The sequence below is a fragment of the Strix uralensis genome, chromosome 5 (genome assembly GCF_047716275.1).
Source record: "Strix uralensis isolate ZFMK-TIS-50842 chromosome 5, bStrUra1, whole genome shotgun sequence".
NCBI classification, from domain to species: Eukaryota; Metazoa; Chordata; class Aves; order Strigiformes; family Strigidae; genus Strix; species Strix uralensis.
Window position 1 is genome coordinate 16,756,439 of NC_133976.1, and position 17,271 is coordinate 16,773,709.

General features: G+C 43.1%; 2 protein-coding genes across 2 annotated transcripts in view; one reads left to right on the forward strand and one right to left on the reverse strand.

Moving 5' to 3' along the window:
• Positions 1–13,100, reverse strand: part of REDIC1 (regulator of DNA class I crossover intermediates 1) — a 29,904-nt gene extending 16,804 nt beyond the window's left edge. The window contains exons 1-2 of the mRNA XM_074870011.1: positions 11,795–13,100; positions 1,208–1,247 (exon numbers count right to left, since the gene is read on the reverse strand). The gene's annotated coding sequence lies outside the window, so the exon portion shown is untranslated. The remainder of the gene's footprint in view (positions 1–1,207; positions 1,248–11,794) is intronic.
• Positions 13,101–13,634: 534 nt separating this feature from the next.
• The window catches only part of ABCD2 (ATP binding cassette subfamily D member 2), a 46,879-nt gene continuing 43,242 nt past the window's right edge, over positions 13,635–17,271 (forward strand). Inside the window, exons 1-2 of the mRNA XM_074870012.1 lie at positions 13,635–14,835; positions 16,173–16,353. Coding sequence (XP_074726113.1) covers positions 13,900–14,835; positions 16,173–16,353 — 1,117 coding nt within the window. The 5' untranslated portion in view covers positions 13,635–13,899. The remainder of the gene's footprint in view (positions 14,836–16,172; positions 16,354–17,271) is intronic.

Consider the following 17,271-nt stretch of genomic DNA (forward strand, 5'->3'; position numbering starts at 1 on the left):
ATATCACAATCTTTAGCTTTCTAGGATGTTATCATCTGTGGAAAGTACCTGTTCTTCAGTTAAGAAGAATATCTGCAGTAAGGAAAATTCAGCCTGTGTACAAATCAACACTTCAAAATTCATATTGCTTTGGAGTCCACACCCCCAAAATGTATTCGTGTTCCTTCAGTGTCCCAGATATTTTCTTCCCATCCCGTATAAATTACTACATTACTATTAATTGTGTAATAGCAATTACAGAATTACTGCTGTGTGTAGTAATCTAGTAATTTAGTACTAAATTACTAAAAACAAGCCTGTCTTGGATCCTTTTCTGTTTTCTCTCCTCCACTGAAGCAAATTACATAGTTGCAATGGAAATTATGTGGCTTAGACCAAATCCCTGAGAAAACAGGTATTTTGAGAACTCACAGGACTTCAGGAGATTGGGAAAGGGACAGGGACAACAAGCTGCTGGTTGCTCCCACATTCCCTTAGGTAAAGGTTTTAATTTCAGAGACTGTCTCCATAGTATCAACCTGTTTTTCCTCTTCCTGTATATGCCAATGCATCTGCTCTGGGCATTGGTGGGTACCAGCTTCAGTGGTGGAGCTTTCATATACTGTGTCTTTTTCCCCTGCTGCTGAGGAGGAAACTGACTTCTCTTACTATGGTTATAGCTGTTTTACCTTACTGTTTTCTTTCTCTTTCCTGTTTGAAATGTCTTCTGCTATGCCAGGGATAAATTTGATTCTATCATTTCACTTTCAGATTCAAAATACAAATAAGCTGGCCTACTTTTGCAAATGTCAGAATGAAGTACTTCAATGAGCCTAACATTCTTTTATGTAGCCCAGAAAAATAGCTGTGTATACGTGTAAGTGTTAGGCTAGCTGACCACGTGGTTGTCACTGTGAGGCTTCAAGCAATCCTGTGTGTCAGCACATACCAACAAAATATAGTAACAGAAGTAATTCAGTAAAACTTAAATTGTGCACATTCACTCATTCATGCCTTCTCCTACTCCCTCCTCTTCCTGCTGGAATTCAATGTAGTAAACCTAGAACAAGACTTCTTCCCTAAAAGTTACATGCAGTCAGGCAAACACATTACAACTGTTATGCTATAGTTCTGAGTCTCACTCCAAACGCTTGAAAGTTTTTCCTAAGTGAACCAACTCAAGCATTTATATAGCAGTATAAAATGCAAGATCACTAGAACTGTTTACCTTTTGCTTTCTCCTTTCCTGCTTTAATATGATTCTGCTCCTGAAAGATACAAATTATTATTGTTTTAATTGTAAAACTATCAATGGTATTGAGAATTTATAACACAAATATGTTATGTTATGCTATGTTATAATGGACAAAACCTTCAGGTAGTGAAGTCAACATGTATCTGTTGAAGTCAGATTGATCCTGGTTCACTCAGGTAAAGATAGGACCACATCCTATCTTAGGGCTACCAAACACATTGAACATTCAGAATTGAAAGCATTTAGACATTTGACCTGTAATGCAACATTTCATCGATTCTTAATTTCTTAAAACACAAAAAATCTTTCTCAATATAGTAATTTCTCCTAATTTTCTTTGTAATGCTGCAACATAGTTACAAAACCTTATCAGCAAAGAAAATGAAGGAGCACAGTACAAGCGCCTTTTGGGGACTACCTTTTGGGACTTTACAGAATATTGTAAACATTTTGTCGGTACAAATTTTATCGAGCTGCAGTTTGTGCAATATAGGAGACAATTATAACTTAAACATAGTTTTAAATTAATTGCCTACAGGACATGGTGCATAAAATTGGAGCTCTGGGTTACTGCTGTGAGCAGGGTGAGCATGGCTGCAATCCTTGGGTCAGTAGATTAGGACTTTTCTTTGAGAGTTAGAAATAATGCAGTATCCCCTTGGAATTACATTTTCTTTTCTTTTGTTTTTTTCTTTACTGTGCTTAAAGTTAGAACACACTTTCTAAACATATGAACATAACATTTACCCTTGCAGTGGGTAGAAGCTCCAGTAATGGATAGTTTTTCTGACACTGAAATGCAAATCCCAGACTCACCCGAGGAATCCTGACAGATAATTAACAGCAGCAGAAAGCAGCAGGCTGATTTGCTATTTGCTAAGTGAGTGCAACACTCCTTCATGCTACTTTTTCTTACAGACAGAATAGTATGATAGTCAGGCACTTAGGACAAGGTTGGGGTTGTTTTTCTTTTTTAACCGAAGCTCTCCCTTCCCCCTGCGTCATACAGACAACTTTCAGAAACCTCATTTTGCTGGGAAGACTTCCAGATGGGTAAAGCATTATTTTAGTTTGATTTTGCATAGAGTCAGGATGATTATAAAGCTGTGTTTAGCAAAGTGACTTTCAAATGGCTGACAAAATCTGTGGGTTTAAATTTGTAGTAGATAGGCAGATGGCATAGCACCTAAAGAAACTGAGCATTATCCTTTTTTTTTAATGTTACAACTCAGCTGATGATTATTTTACTGTTTCAGTGAATCTCAATAACTATACATCTTTTTCCCCAAATGGTAATCACTGTGATTTGGTAGAGCATGAGGAAAGGCCCAGGCGGGGGACCCTCACCCAGCCCCAGCCTGCGGAGAGATACTAGGCCCAAACGTGACCCACCCTGCCTGGTGTGGGAGGGCATCTGCGTCCCCTCACAAAGTCTGGGTCAGGAGGGGACACCAGGGCTGTGACACACACCATGGCCTGCTTCTCTGTGAGGGGACACCAGGCCTGAAACACACACTGTGGCCCTGCTGTTCTGTGAGGGGACACCATGGCAGTTACACACACCCTGGTGCTACACTGGGTCTGTCACACCCACCATGGCCATGCCCAGTCTGTGAGGGGACATGACAGGGGGGGTGCCACACACACTATGGCTGTGCCTGATCTGTGAGGGGACACCAGGGCTGTCACACCCCCCATGGCCATGCCCAGTCTGTGAAGGGACACTGGGGCTGTCACACACACTATGGCTGTGCCTGGTCTGTGAAGGGACACTGGGCCTGTCACATGCACCATGGCTGTGCCCAATCTGTGAGGGGACACTGGTTCAGCATGGGGCTGTTTCTAACAGCCTCTGAAGAGTTTCACTCACCGGCTGCCGCCGACCCAGTTCATTTTCTACTGCTGAGGAAGGAGGGAGGGCTGCTTTGTGTGGTGCTGGGGATGGAGAGGAGAGGCAACGGCCACCACAGGGATGGTTCGCTGCCTCCCAGCAGGGCCACAGGGCCCTTCTGCAGGGCCGCCTCCTCCCTGGGAGCACCAGGGCAGCTGCTCTCCATGCCCCCAGGCTGCCCAGTGCTGACAGGGAAGACAGAGAGGGTGGTACAGGGACAGACAGCAAAAGGAAAGAATGCAGAAAGCCGGGGCGGGCGGGGGGGGGGGGGGGGGGGAGCGGATGATGAGGAGAAGATGATGCTCTGGTTGCTGCCACCCTTCCTCTACCACTGGCATTTCCACACAGACTGCTGCTAGAAGCCATTGCTCTTTTGCAAAAGAATCATAAGACTCTTGCTGTCCCAAGTGAATCAAATTCACAGTTATTGGAGTGGGTTACACAGATGTTGACATTTTGTCTTTCAGGCCCAGCTTTTACTGCTACGATCACCATAACTTTTAGGGCAAGAGAGAAGCACCTTCCTCCCCATCCTGCTCTTCCTCAGGTATTTTAAGGGCAACAGGGGAATCAATGAACATTTTCTACTAGTAGGCCTTGTTGCCCTTGGAGCTGCCTGATGAGCTTTTGTGTGTAAATAGCAACAAACCCTCAAGGAGGGACACAGGGCTACGAGTGCTCCCAGAGCATCTTGGCAGCAATGCAGCTACCCTTGTTCCCTTCCCTGTGACTCACTGCCATCATTTCAGCAAGTGAAGGCACCCATTTACAAAACAATCATTAAAATTCTATATGAACCTTTTCCTGTGGTGTTTCTTTACTGGGTTATCTTTAGCCTAACATTTTTCAGGGTACTAATGTTCAATTGCCATTGGTACAACAATGTGAAGAATGCTCAGAGCAGATATTAGGAGCCTAATATTAAAAATGACCCAAGTTTTCTTCTTTCTAATACTTTTAATTTTGCTAGGGTGTTTATAGAATCCACCACTAAAAGATTGTAAAAGTGAAAAGATCTGCTTCTCTAAAATATCACTAATTAAACTGAATAAACTAACTGGACAGAATGTTTTATCATCGTGATACCACCAGTATTTCTGATTAGTATGCATAATTGTTCCTTGTAACAACACTAGATTAAAATCTTCATAGTAAAATATATCTATATTTTAAGTGTGTGTGCCTCTACAACTAATATGACAGATGATGAGAGACTGAAAGTTTATTTAACTTATTTCATTACTTGAAATAATTATTTTTATTTTGTTTGCATTTCCATCTAGTGTAAATGTTTAACTATGTCTAAGAGGTAGTTTCAGGCATGGCATAATCAAATGCCTTCTACTTTTGTTTTTCTAACATACGATATTTTCTGTACAACCCTTACTCTTCCACAGCATTATCTGGATTTAAAGGAAAAGACTGCACTTTTCTTTATGTTCGATTTAATGAGTCTGGTAGTTAGCAGTAGTTCGTAGAATCCAGGAAAAGTGATGTGGCAGATTCAATCAATTATTTTTCAACATAAGAAATCTTCCCCTCCTCAAATTTTTTTCTGCAGATAAAGCTGAAACACCTTTCAAATGGTCATAAAATAAAGAATCAGTTCTTTCTTTGATGAAGGCAGTAAACAGTGAAATAAGACCTGAGAGGCATATGACTCTAGATTTCCAGTGTTTAAATATTGCAACTAGACTGTCAACATTTGAAAACTTTGAAATAATTGATCTGAATTTCCAAGTGATGTCATACTTTCAAAGAATTGCAGGACATTATTATTAATTTTTAAAAGGTCACGAGTTTCATGGAGCTTAGTTGCTTCTCTGGAAAGTGAAGTAAATATAGAACAAGGAGACTTCCTCTGTGTGTCAGAAACTGAAGTTTAAAGAAGAAAAAAGCCTTGAAGATTTTCCTTTTTTGTAACTTTTTAACAGCCATTCTTCAGAATAACTGCGTCTCATGTTCCTTTGTTGAGAAAGTATTGTACAGGAACTTCTTCAGAACAGCTTTCCAACCTTTAGCACTTGAGTTGTCCCCTCTGACGTGCTTCTTCATTAGCAGATCAGCTTTAGATATAAGTGATGTAGCAAAGCAGTCTAAAGCAATGTACTATCTATCCGAGACTGCATTTCTTCGGGAAGGCTGGTGTTGAAACATTGACCATGCAACTTTGGCACCCAGCTTTGAGTCCTCATAGAACTCTTATATAATCAAACAAGAGGGAGAGGGGTCTTCTGATGGGTGACCCAGAGCACCTAAGTTAGGCTCCTCCTCTATGTCCCAACACCCAGAGAGGAAGCAGCCAGGTTGGATAACTGAAACTGCATGAAGTGAAAGTGTGTGCTACTGTCTGCAGCATTATTGTACCCTGAAGATTTGAACACCCGTCTTTCCCTAAGCAGGACAGTTTTTCCCTTTGAGTGGACAGACATTGCTTATGTAAAATTTTGTACTCACTGGAGACAGTAAGAGAGAAAGAGAGAGATGGGTTTCCAAGTAATACTTAGAACTAACTCCAAATGGTTCTCATGTTTCTTAATGAATCTTTCACTTCCCAGCAAGTGTCCTCCTCTAATGCTCATTATAACAAAGGAAGGTATTACTAAACAGATGAATGTGTAGTAAAAAAAACCCTGGGGATTTTCGCAGTTGGGTTTAAAAATTTTACAATATTACCAAATTTTTTTGGTGTTAATTTAACATATTTTAACTTTTATTTTTTCCCCAAATGTTTGATCTAGCATTAGGTAACTAAATCCATCCAACCACATAAAAGATGCAGAGTAACTGAAATACTTTTGAATCCTCAATCCAGGGTAGGAATTTCTGGTACTTTTAAATGCCAGGATACACTTATTTAGGTGCCTAAATATTGACCTAATTATCTAATGCTAGGAATGCATGACTGAAAAAAACAGCCTGTTCCAAGTGAAAGCTTTTGGTTGGCAAACCCAGTGCTTAAACTTTGTTTACAAGTTGCATGGTCTTCTCCTAGTCAATGGTCCTCTGCCTGTCCCTTCCCTGAGGGACCAGCTTATGGACAAATAAAGTAAAACTATCCTTGTGGTGTTTTACACTAACCTGGTTGGTGGTTTTGCCCTAAAAGAGTTCTTTCCAAAAAAATGGCTGTGATCTTGCAAAGTCATGATAGTCTGAGGAGGTTTAAAACAGAAGACAAAACTTGTTTGAAAAACAAAGTTTCCCCTTTAAAATGTAGTTCCTTTTAAAGACAGAATTATCTTTCAATTAATTTAATGAAAAGTCCTTCCCCCATTCACCTTTAAAGGACAGAGGCCTTTTTTAATTTACTCTAAGGGCACTAATTCAAAGAATTCTAGAAAATGCAGAAAGCCCAAGGATTTTTATATTTTACTGCAAAACACTAACCTTCAGCCAAACATCTAAAGAAAAACACAGTGGGCTTCCTTATGTTTGTGTACAGGGTAGCATTAGATTAGAAAAATATTAGTAAATTGTTGTATGAGATGAGTAGCATTCATTTGGTATGACACCCCAGTTTAAATACCTACAACATATATTGAAGTCAATGACTACCCATGCATTCAATAGAATATCAGTTTTGCCCCTGCTGTGTGGGAAACAGTCCAATAAGAAGCCACCTTTTGTGGTTGCTTCTCCTGATGTGCGCTCCTTGCTGAGCTGGATTCATTGCATTTGGTTTGAAGGAGTTAGGAGCGAGCATAAATGGAAAGGGATGATGCCATTAGTCCAAAGGCTAGAGAGTGGAGAGGCTAAATAGTTTCCAAACACAGCAAGCCAGCCACCTCGGAGAGAAACACATAATCTACATGGTTTGAAATTCAAAGCCCAGTTGGGAGGAACATGGGATTGGATCTACATGTCAAACCACCAGCCAGGACAGTACCATTGAAAACAGTATATTGACACGTTGCTATATGAAGCACTTGCCTTTCCTAGATGGTATTATTTAGATGGAATTATTTTTCACAGAATTAGCCCTCAAGATGAAGTGCTTGGCTGATGGAGAACAATGCACAAGATCTGGTTCAGAATCTCATGCTGGAATCCCCACTTGATAAAAACAGTATTTCTGCAAAGAGCAACAAAGACCAAAGAATCCTCTATAATTGTGCTAAACTCCAGTAAGGAAACAATGTGAGGCTTGTTAAAAACAAATTAGGGGAGGGAGCTAAAATAATTAAATCCTTAAATGTGGCTAGGAGAAAGCTGAAGGATACCAGACTTGAAGAGACAGTCTGAACCACAGCGAAAAGCTATACTGCATTCAAAAGAAGGTAACAGAAAGGAACATGATCTTTGATAAACATAAAAATACAATTAGTTAGGCTGAAAAGAATTTGGGAAACAACTAGACAAAGGAACCAAACTATTAAATCATTCTTCTTACATATCAACCAGGAACACAAGCCTGCTAGGGAGTGTATAGGGCCAGTTGATGACCAAGGTACAACATAAGTGCTCAGAGGAGACATGGATGTTACAGACAAAGGTAAGTTAGGTTTTTTGCATCAGTATTGACTGATGAGGAAACTGGGGATAACTTTATGCAGGATTCCTTTCTGGGGAACTCAGCAGAGGATCTGTCCAAAGTGAAAATAACAGTAGAGAAGGTCAAAATTATTTTACCAAGACAGAATGAACACTAGCATAGCACCAAGACTAAATGGTATTTACTGAAGAGTTATAATGCAGCAATGTGGAAAGGACCACTTAAAAATTCCTTGGCTTTGGAGACTAGAGCAAATCTGACACAATTTAAAAAAAAAAAAAAAAAAAAAAAAGATTCTATGGCAATCCAGCAAGTCTACTTCTGCAGCACAGAAAAATAGCAGGAACTATAATACAGGCCAGCACATGAAGAGACAGTATAGCTTCTGTAGATGGAAGTGCTGCCTCATAAGCACGTAGAAAAGAGTGACTGCTGCAGTCTTGATGGATTTAATTAAGACTGTTTATAACATCTGCTACTGAAGGTTTTAAGGAAACTAAGAAGACATGAGATAAAAGGGAAGGCCCTGCCATTGGCTAACATAGAAGAGAGAGTGGAGAAAATATTTAGTCCATGTATCCATGCACTCGGGGGCTGGGGCCGATCTGGACCAGAGGCTCACAAACTCATGAGTGGTATGCAAAAGTTGCGGCGAGATGAGAGGAGGGGGAGAGAGAGAACTAGAATGAGCTCCATTGTTGAATGCCTCTTCCAGAACAGGCATACATGGCCATAAAGTGGAGCTTGTGGGAGCCAGGATCAAAGCAAGCAGAAAGAAGAAGTTCTTCACGAACAGGATGGTAGATCTGAGAAACTGCTTGCCAAAGGATGCTATTATTTATGTAAGAGCTTACACGATTTCAAGAGAGACTGGACAAGTGCTTGTAAGAGTGGAATATTTCATAGAAAAACCTCTCAGACTCATGAAATTGTCACAGCTGAAAATGGCCAGAGGTTGTGAGAGTGTAAAGCTACAGCAGGGGAGGTAGCATCATATGTAATTGCAATTCTTTTTCTTCCTTGGGTATCTGCTTAGAGCTATTGTTAGAATACTGTGCTCGGTGGAGCACTGGCCTGAACCAGTTTGCTTATTCTTATATTTAGAAGTCTCACAAATAAGAGTTAATGACTAATTTGCAGAAGATTTTTTGTTGTTGTACCTAGCAGCTGCAAACCCTCAAATTCTTGAGGCATGACAAAAGGATGGCAGTAGATGTCCTGTTTGGGGTGCATGAGTAGGATAGATTACTTTTGTAGATTTATTCCTGCCTGCACTTTTGCAGAGTAGAACACTGGCTCTGCTGTGGGCAGTGCCAATATAACCATTGCTAATTGATACCAGCTACATGATTTTACCACTTATTTACCACTATTCCACTTGGCATGTAGCTTGTTTAAGTGTTTACAATACATTTGAGAAAAGGATTAACAAGGTAGTGTTAGCATTTTCTTCAGATGATCTGAGAATAGAAACCTTCACAGATGTAAAGCAAAAACTGAAAAACATTAGTAACATATTCGAGACTTCTGAAGGCATGAAATAGACACATTTCCCATAATTGTTTTTTTTCTGGAATTGCTGGGTTCAGCTGAGTTATCTGTATGGAATAAAAAATAAATTTGATAAGAGAAATATGTCTAAAAAAATCCAGATATTAAAGTTTTTAAGTATTAAGGTCTAAATATTACAAGTGTAGTTCTTTGTCTGTGATCAGTAGTCAGCAGTTCACTGCGGTTGGAACAGCTGACACTGACCTTATCTATCCTTGGCCTTTTCCCTCTCCCTCTTTCTCTGTAAAGGGAAAACAACTTGTTTACACTTCTTTCTAGAGCCATATTCTGTCTAGAATCATGGTGGTCTCAGAATTCAGAACTGCTTGTGATCGGTCTGCTATTGATTGTCCTGTCAGCCAGGTTACTTGAATCCCTTGTGGATAAATTCTCATAACCTACAAGTCATGCAGGGTTTACAGCAGCAAGTATGTATCTCCCTAAAGACAGAATAAGGGGAAGAGGACTACGGTGCAGGAATGCCCCCCATTTACACCATCTCTGTGGTACCTACACTCAGAAGACAAACAACAGAGAAGGACCTTCCTGTTTCCCCTCTCCTCTCTACCCTCCTGCCATAACACATCTCTGCCTAGTCTGGGTACCACACAGCCTCATTAGGACCAAAACAGCTGGAACCAACTGCTTGGTAGGATCAGGCCAACCTCGCCACAGTGATGCTTCTTCAACAAGATTCCACATCTGTCACATTAAAACTGAAGCTTCTTGCTTGGCTTAGATCTCCAGATCCTAAACGAATTACAGTGTCTGGATAGTCTACTGAGGTATATGATTATAGCCAATAGTTTCTCTAAAGCAGGCAGAATGAGCAGACAATTTCTGCTGCTACAAATCTGAAATCAAAGGTCAGGTATCTTATCGCCCTTTTCTGATGAAAAGGTCTGATTTGTCATTGGTTTGCCATGATGTTGCAAACTAATTCTGTGGGTATATTTCTGTACTTAGGTAAGCGATGACATTATGTCAATAGAAACTTTGGAAGTAATTCAGAGTAAGGCATTTACTTGAATAATGGCTTGTATGAGTGTCTTCTGTTGAATTTGGCTCAAACTGAGTCCTACTATTCCCACACCAGTATGTAAACATACAGCTCAAAATCAAAGAAAAAAACAGACATTCCTAGCTCACCATATTACAGTACATCGTATTTTAGAAACAATTTACAGTTCAGTATTAGTATGTAATTGAAAACTACAGGCACTGTGTGGATTCATATTTTACATGTTTCACATATACTTCATCCACATATAAGCAGCTAAGTACTTTCTGCATGATCTACACCTACCTAAATGTTAATTATCCCAAATAGCAATGATACAAAATGCATCATTTATATCTATTTTTCAGTATCTTTATTTTTTATGTCTTTATGCCACAGTGGGTAACTCCATAAGCAGCAAGGAAATTCCAGTTTACAGCCACGGGATTCTGTGTTAGGAGCATATAACGCATCAGGTAAACGGCCTTTTGCTTCAAAAATTGCATGGTTTTTTTTCCAAACATTCAATCAAAAGGTACAAAAATGATCATTGAGTAAGGCTGACTGATCTCTCTTACGTAAGAGCCTGCTCATTCCAATTCCACTATCTCCATCGCAGTCACAAAGTTGCATAATGATGAAGTGCTGGAGCAGGAACCAGTGGGCATAAAGTAGAAGACAAAAAAGAGGCATCAGTGTTGCCATGATTACACTCTAGTTCCTACATGCTCAAACGTTTGTGGAGTTTAGTCAGCCTGATATTCATTGTTTCTATTTCTGATTTGTGGTTGTATCCAAGCACAAATCACTTCAATAGACAGTGATTCTGTTACTTCAGTCATCAGAGAAGCACTGTTTGGATAATAAGTGATTTTATTTTTGTAGTTGGGAGCAGAATTATGGCATTCTGTTCTGCTGGAATATTGACAAAATAGTGACAAATTATTACAGAGTATTAAATAATTATAAAAATAGGATAAGCTCATCTAACTCTTCCTCTTCAGTTATTGGTTCCTATATTCAGAAAATGCACACAAGTTATTTAATGTGTTTGATGAAAGCTAACCATATGACTAAAAAACAACCACTTGGCACTAAAAAAGTATCTTGTTCTCCTTAAGAGAAGATAAACTCCCAAAATATCCTGGTTCTAATATCAACATGCCTCCCAACCCCTCAGTTACTCAAACTTATTTGATTGCACTTATCTTCAAAAGTTTTAAAATAAAGTCAGTAGAAATTGTGGAGAAAAAAGAACACTGAACACTGCACCAATATTACTGCAGCTCTGGTAATTATTTTTCCAGTAATATTGACTAAATGTAGTAAAATTGCTGCCTTCACCCCTAAAAAAAAAAAAAAAAAAACAAAAAATCTACCACCTAAGGCCGTGTTCCACAAAGAGGAGTTTGTGCATGGATTACAAAGCAGGACTGTGGCAGAGCAAAACTCTCGAGGCAGCAAGAACAGAAGAAAGGGTATATTTAAAACAACAGTTTAGGCTTTTCTCCATACTTTCAAAAGAAGAAAATACACTGCTTTTATTGACTGAAACACTGCATGGTCAGAGTTGCTTTACTTAAATGTTCCCACAAATCTGACTGTGAGGTGTAAGCCTGCACTTACCATCAAGTCACCAAAAGCTTCAGTCCTCCAGGATCTTGTGAAGTGAAAGGTCAGCAGATATGCAGAACTGAAAGAGATCTGTGAACTTTCCCCTCGGTAAGAAAATGCTAGAGTAATGGAATATTGCAAATAACTGTGGTTTGGCAAAATCTAAGTGTATGCTGTGATACACACAACCCAGAATGGGAAGTATCCAACTGGGGATCATGACTAAAAAACAACCCTGAGCAAAGCAGTTTCTTAGCCAGTGTATCTTGTCAGTGTCTTCATGCATGAAAAACCTTTCTATTTTACTGACAAAATAATCTACAGAGAAACTAGTCCTGCCTAGTAACTGAAAGTTAGCTGTACTGCACTAGGTCAGATTTTGACAATATTTTCCTAGCTTTATTTTGAGTCGTGTATTTAAAAAAAAAAAAAAAAAAAAAAAAAAAGCTAGAAGGACATCTGTCCAGATCTCTAGCCTGTCCTCACTGGCAGAAAGTCTACTAAGCTCCAAGATTACCCCACATCTTCTGTATGTAACTGTCCAGCCCATTGTGGACACAATTTGTGCAACCTCCTAGGAAGAAGTGAGAAATAGGTCTTACTTAGTCTTGTCTTGCAGGTTGTGGCTTACTGGGCTTTTTTAGAAGGCACCTGGATGTTTTGGTAAGTGGTGCCTGACTTTTGAAAGCAAAGCTCTCACTCTTTCTCAAATCAAAGATATTATTTCTTCATCCTGAAGCTTGCGTTGCTATCTAAACATCATCATTGCACTCCATCCAAAGAGGGCTGTTTTATAACAGGAACGTGGCTTAACTCCGGGTATGCCGAGTCAGAGCGAGGTAGGTGGGTGGCCTCGCTCTCCATTTCTAGGGAAGGCTGGACTCCTCAGCACTCCTGTCAATACCTAATAGTACATTTTTCAAACCTGCTTTTACACACACATCCTAAACTAATGCTTTATCATATACCAGCCGACGCGTACTTAATTTTCAAAGTGTGAAAAGACCCAAAGCATTTTTTTAAGTACTCTGGTCCTCGCCCTGCAAGTTCAACAATACCTTTTCCAATCAAGTGAAGCAGCAACAAGAAATTAGGAAAAGGGAAAAACGAAGCAGCGAGACAACTGCCTTTACTGTTAACTCCCTTGTGCGAATTCAGCCTGGTTTTGCTGCAGGGACCGTGCGAATCACTGGGGGTTGTTTTTGTCTAATACCGCTGCAGAGAGCACAGCACCGGTTTCCTCTTGACGAGAGGACAGGAAATAAATTACGCGTAACTGGAAAGCGCTGCCCCGGAGGCGCCGCGCTGCCCCGGTCCCTCCCGCAGCCCCGCGGCCCCATTTCCGACCGGAGGTTGCCCCTCGGGCACCGGCCCCCGCCGCGCGCTGCCCGCCACCGCCGGGCCGCCGCCGCCCCGCACCAGGCGCGCCGCCCCTTCCCCCGCCGCCGCGCCGCTGCAGCCCGCCCGCCCCGGGGGAGGGCTCGGCCGGGCGCCGGGGGTGACGCGGAGCCCCGCCGCCGCCGGGGCTGCCACGGGGCCCGAGCTCTCCCCGCCGCTGCCGCCGTGTCCCTCCCTCCCCCGCCGCGCCGTCGGCGGGGCCGGGGCCGGAGGCGGTGCCTGCACCGCAGGGCAGGCGGAAGGAAAGGGCCGGCCGCAGCCTGAGGCGAGCCGGCGCGCAGCCGGGCCAAGCTCCGGGGACCCGCCGCGCAGCTGGGCCGAGCTCCGGGGGACCCGCTGTGAGCCCCCGGCGGTCTCGCTCTGCCGCCGCCGCCGCGGCTGCGGCCGAGCCCCGGGCGAGCGGCCGGGGCCGGGGCCGGGGCGGCGGTGCGGAGGAGCCGGGCCGCTGCCGGTGCCGGTGCCGCCCCGCGCGGCGCAGCCAATGGTGGTCAGCGGGGCGGGCTGCGCCGCGCCGGGCCGCGTTGTGCAACGCGCCGCGCTTTGAAGGCGACCGTCACCCCTGGGGAGGCCGGGCTCATTCGGCATCTGTCACGGCAGGGCGGCTGGCGGGGAGCCGGGGCCCCGGCGGCCCGATGACGACCCGGCGGGGCCGACCTTCCCGCTGGGCGTGAGCCGCCGCCGCCAGCCCCGGCGCGCAGCGGTGCCTCCGGCGGGGCAGGATGACCCCCATGCTGCATGCGGCGGCCCGGCGGGTGCAATGGAGCAGGGCGAGCGCCGCGAAGAGGGCTGCGTGCCTGCTGGCGGCGGCGTACGGGCTCAGGATCCTCTACCCCATCATCCGCGGGCGCATGAAGCGGGCCGGCGGCAGAGGCGGCTCGCAGGATGCCGGCCGGGCTGAGGGGGGCCGGCAGGCGCCGCACCGCACCGGCAGCCACGGCAGAGCCTCCCCGGCCGTGAACGCGGAATTTTTCAAGCAGCTGCTGGAACTTCGCAAGCTGTTCTTCCCAAAGCTGGTGAGCGCCGAGCTGGGCTTGCTCTGCCTCCACTCGGTCGCTCTGGTTTCCAGGACCTTCCTCTCCATCTATGTGGCAGCCCTCGATGGGAAGATTGTGAAAAGCATCGTGGAAAAAAAGCCCAGGAGCTTTGTTTTCAAATTAATCAAATGGCTGATGATTGCAATCCCGGCCACTTTCGTGAACAGCACCATACGGTACCTGGAGTGCAAGCTGGCCCTCGCCTTCCGCACGCGCCTGGTGGATCACGCCTATGAGACCTACTTTGCCAACCAGACTTACTACAGAGTGATCAGCATGGACGGGCGGCTGGCCAACCCTGACCAGTCCCTCACTGAGGACATCATGATGTTCTCACAGTCCGTGGCACATCTCTACTCCAACCTCACCAAGCCCATCCTGGATGTCATGCTCACCTCCTACACCCTCATCCGCACAGCGCGCTCCCGGGGGGCTAACCCCATCGGGCCCACGGTCCTGGCTGGGCTCGTCGTCTACGCGACGGCCTGCGTGCTCAAAGCCTGCTCGCCTAAGTTTGGCAAGCTGGTAGCTGAGGAGGCTCAGAAGAAGGGCTATCTGCGCTTCATGCATTCACGCATCATTGCCAATGTGGAAGAGATCGCCTTTTACCGAGGGCACAAGGTAAGGAGGAAAGAAATTGGAGGGTGTTGGGGTCGCTGACCCACGCTTCCCCTGCTGCCCTCCCCGAGCACTTTGGGTCCCTCTGACATTTAAACCTGTTTACAGCTAGCACTTCCCGTTTCTTAGGAAAATGCCGTCTCACAGGCGGTATCTGGGGGGAGCGGACCATAGTTCCCTTGTGTTCTGACAAGCTGTTCCTGTTTTGCAGCTGGATCCTATGCTTTTCTAGAAAGCTAATCTCCGTTATTGTTTTTCCCCCACCCAGTCCATTCCGCTTAACTTTTCCAGGCTTTTTTTTTCAGCCATGTTTATGAACAACCATATTTAATGCTGCAGAAATAGCAACCAAGGCACACCAGAACGTCTAGGGGAAAACTCTGTGATAGCACAGAGAGCACTACAACCTTTGACACTCTTTTACATAGCTAAGCAAAGATGTAGTCATCAAAGTCTTAAAATAGCTTAAGTACAGTACTTCAGCAGTCACAGTTACATAAACTAATGGCTTGTTTTAAAGCAACCTTATTAAGGAACTCTTCATATTTTTATTAGAAGTAAATTTGGCTGTAACACCTTTCAAATTTGGAAGAAAAAGATGTTTCACATAAGGTGAAAATGAAAGCTGGAAACCAGCCTGAATTATGACTCTTTCAGTCCAGGCAATGATTATATAATGTAAGTGGTTTATTTTGGTAGAAGCAATCATTCTCAGAAGCTGCCTATAGTAATGTTTTAAGTGCAGCTAAATGACACATTTTTTAAGTTTCCACATATACTGGCTTGAACTGCATACATTATATCATATTGACTTGCAACTGTCTTTGACTTGTTAAACCTCTTGGGATAGTTCTCTCCCTCCAGACAAAACAAGCAGCATTCTTTTCAGGGATCAGGTCTGCAACTTTAAGTCATTGGAGATAATTGATCCCCAAATGCTTCCCAATGTGAGGAGTTTCGGTTGCTGTGAAACTTTACAACTGCAGCTTTACTAAAAGGATGTGGAATTAATCTTATTTTTTGTTAGAATCAGCTGTTGTGACTTGCCTTCTGTGTTGTTCTTGTATAGATCAGAGATCTTAAAAGAGCTGAAAACCTGCCAGTGTGCTATCAAGGGACAATGGTGTAAATAAGAACTGGGTCCACTGAATTCCATAAAGCTGTGCACTTTTGCTGTGAGACTGCAGCACTGTGAAAATAAAGTACCGTGCAGCAGATGTGACTCAGAAGTCACAGCTCTGGGTACCCAATTAGTTCATGCATTCATTAGTTCATTTGTGAACTTGTGTGATACGTGCATCTTTGTTGTATTGTATAAATCTTTTCTTTTTTGACTGTAGGTAGAAATGAAACAACTGCAAAAAAGCTACAAGGCTTTGGCAGATCAAATGAATCTCATTTTGTCCAAACGTTTATGGTACATCATGATAGAGCAGTTCCTGATGAAGTATGTCTGGAGTAGCTGTGGTATGATTATGGTCGCTGTGCCCATCATCACCGCAACAGGATTTGCAGATGGCGGTAATACATTTTTTACTTAATTTCTAAATGTTTCCTTAAAGTTACATCCTCAAAAGACTGTACTTCCCCTGAATGGCATTCATATTTATTTATTATTCACAGACTTTATTGCAATGTCTGTGTCTTGTGTGTAGTTTTCAAGCATAGCAAGTCAGCTGAGGAAAGAGCAATGCGAAAGATCCAACTTTGAACATAAACCTGATAAACAGCATGCATTCAGGACTTAGAGGATCCTCATGTCACGTGAGACTATAATGATAATTGCAGTCCTTCTTCACTAGCCACTGTTGGGATGGCAGGTGGATTTTTGCAGCATTTCCTGCTACTTTACAATATGATACTATTAACTTTCCTAGAGTGCTTATCTCTTCCTTCCATAAACCATAGTGTAGTTATAAGTAATTACTCTCTTATGTGTTGACCTGTTAGGAACTGCTGTTTTTCCCTGACTCCCTGAGAGAAGAGAAGGTGAAATTCAGATTCCAGGCTTGGATGGTATCATTTTTGACATCCTATCACAACTTTCCAGGAAGTGAAACAAAACTTAAGTAGTGTTGTTATGGCAGATGCTATTTAAAAAAAAAAAAAAAAAAAAAAAAAAGAGTGAGCAGAAGGAAAGGAAATTAAGGAGGGGTAGTGAAAGATAGCAGGGAAGTTTACCTCAACAGGCATCCTTATGCACAGTTAGAACCACAGAATATATTACAAATTCCATAGGATTCTTTAAGCACAGATCCTAAGATCCTACAATGTCCACGGAAGGATCAGTTCTAAGTTAGGAATGACTGAATTCTTTTCTGTGCAGCTCTTGGTAGTTATGTTCCAAATCAGGGCTGTCCAGCTGGACAAGCTTGGTTCAGCCTGTAGGATGACTTCGTGCAGTCCCCACACGGTTTAGCTTGCTTGCGGTTGTGTCGG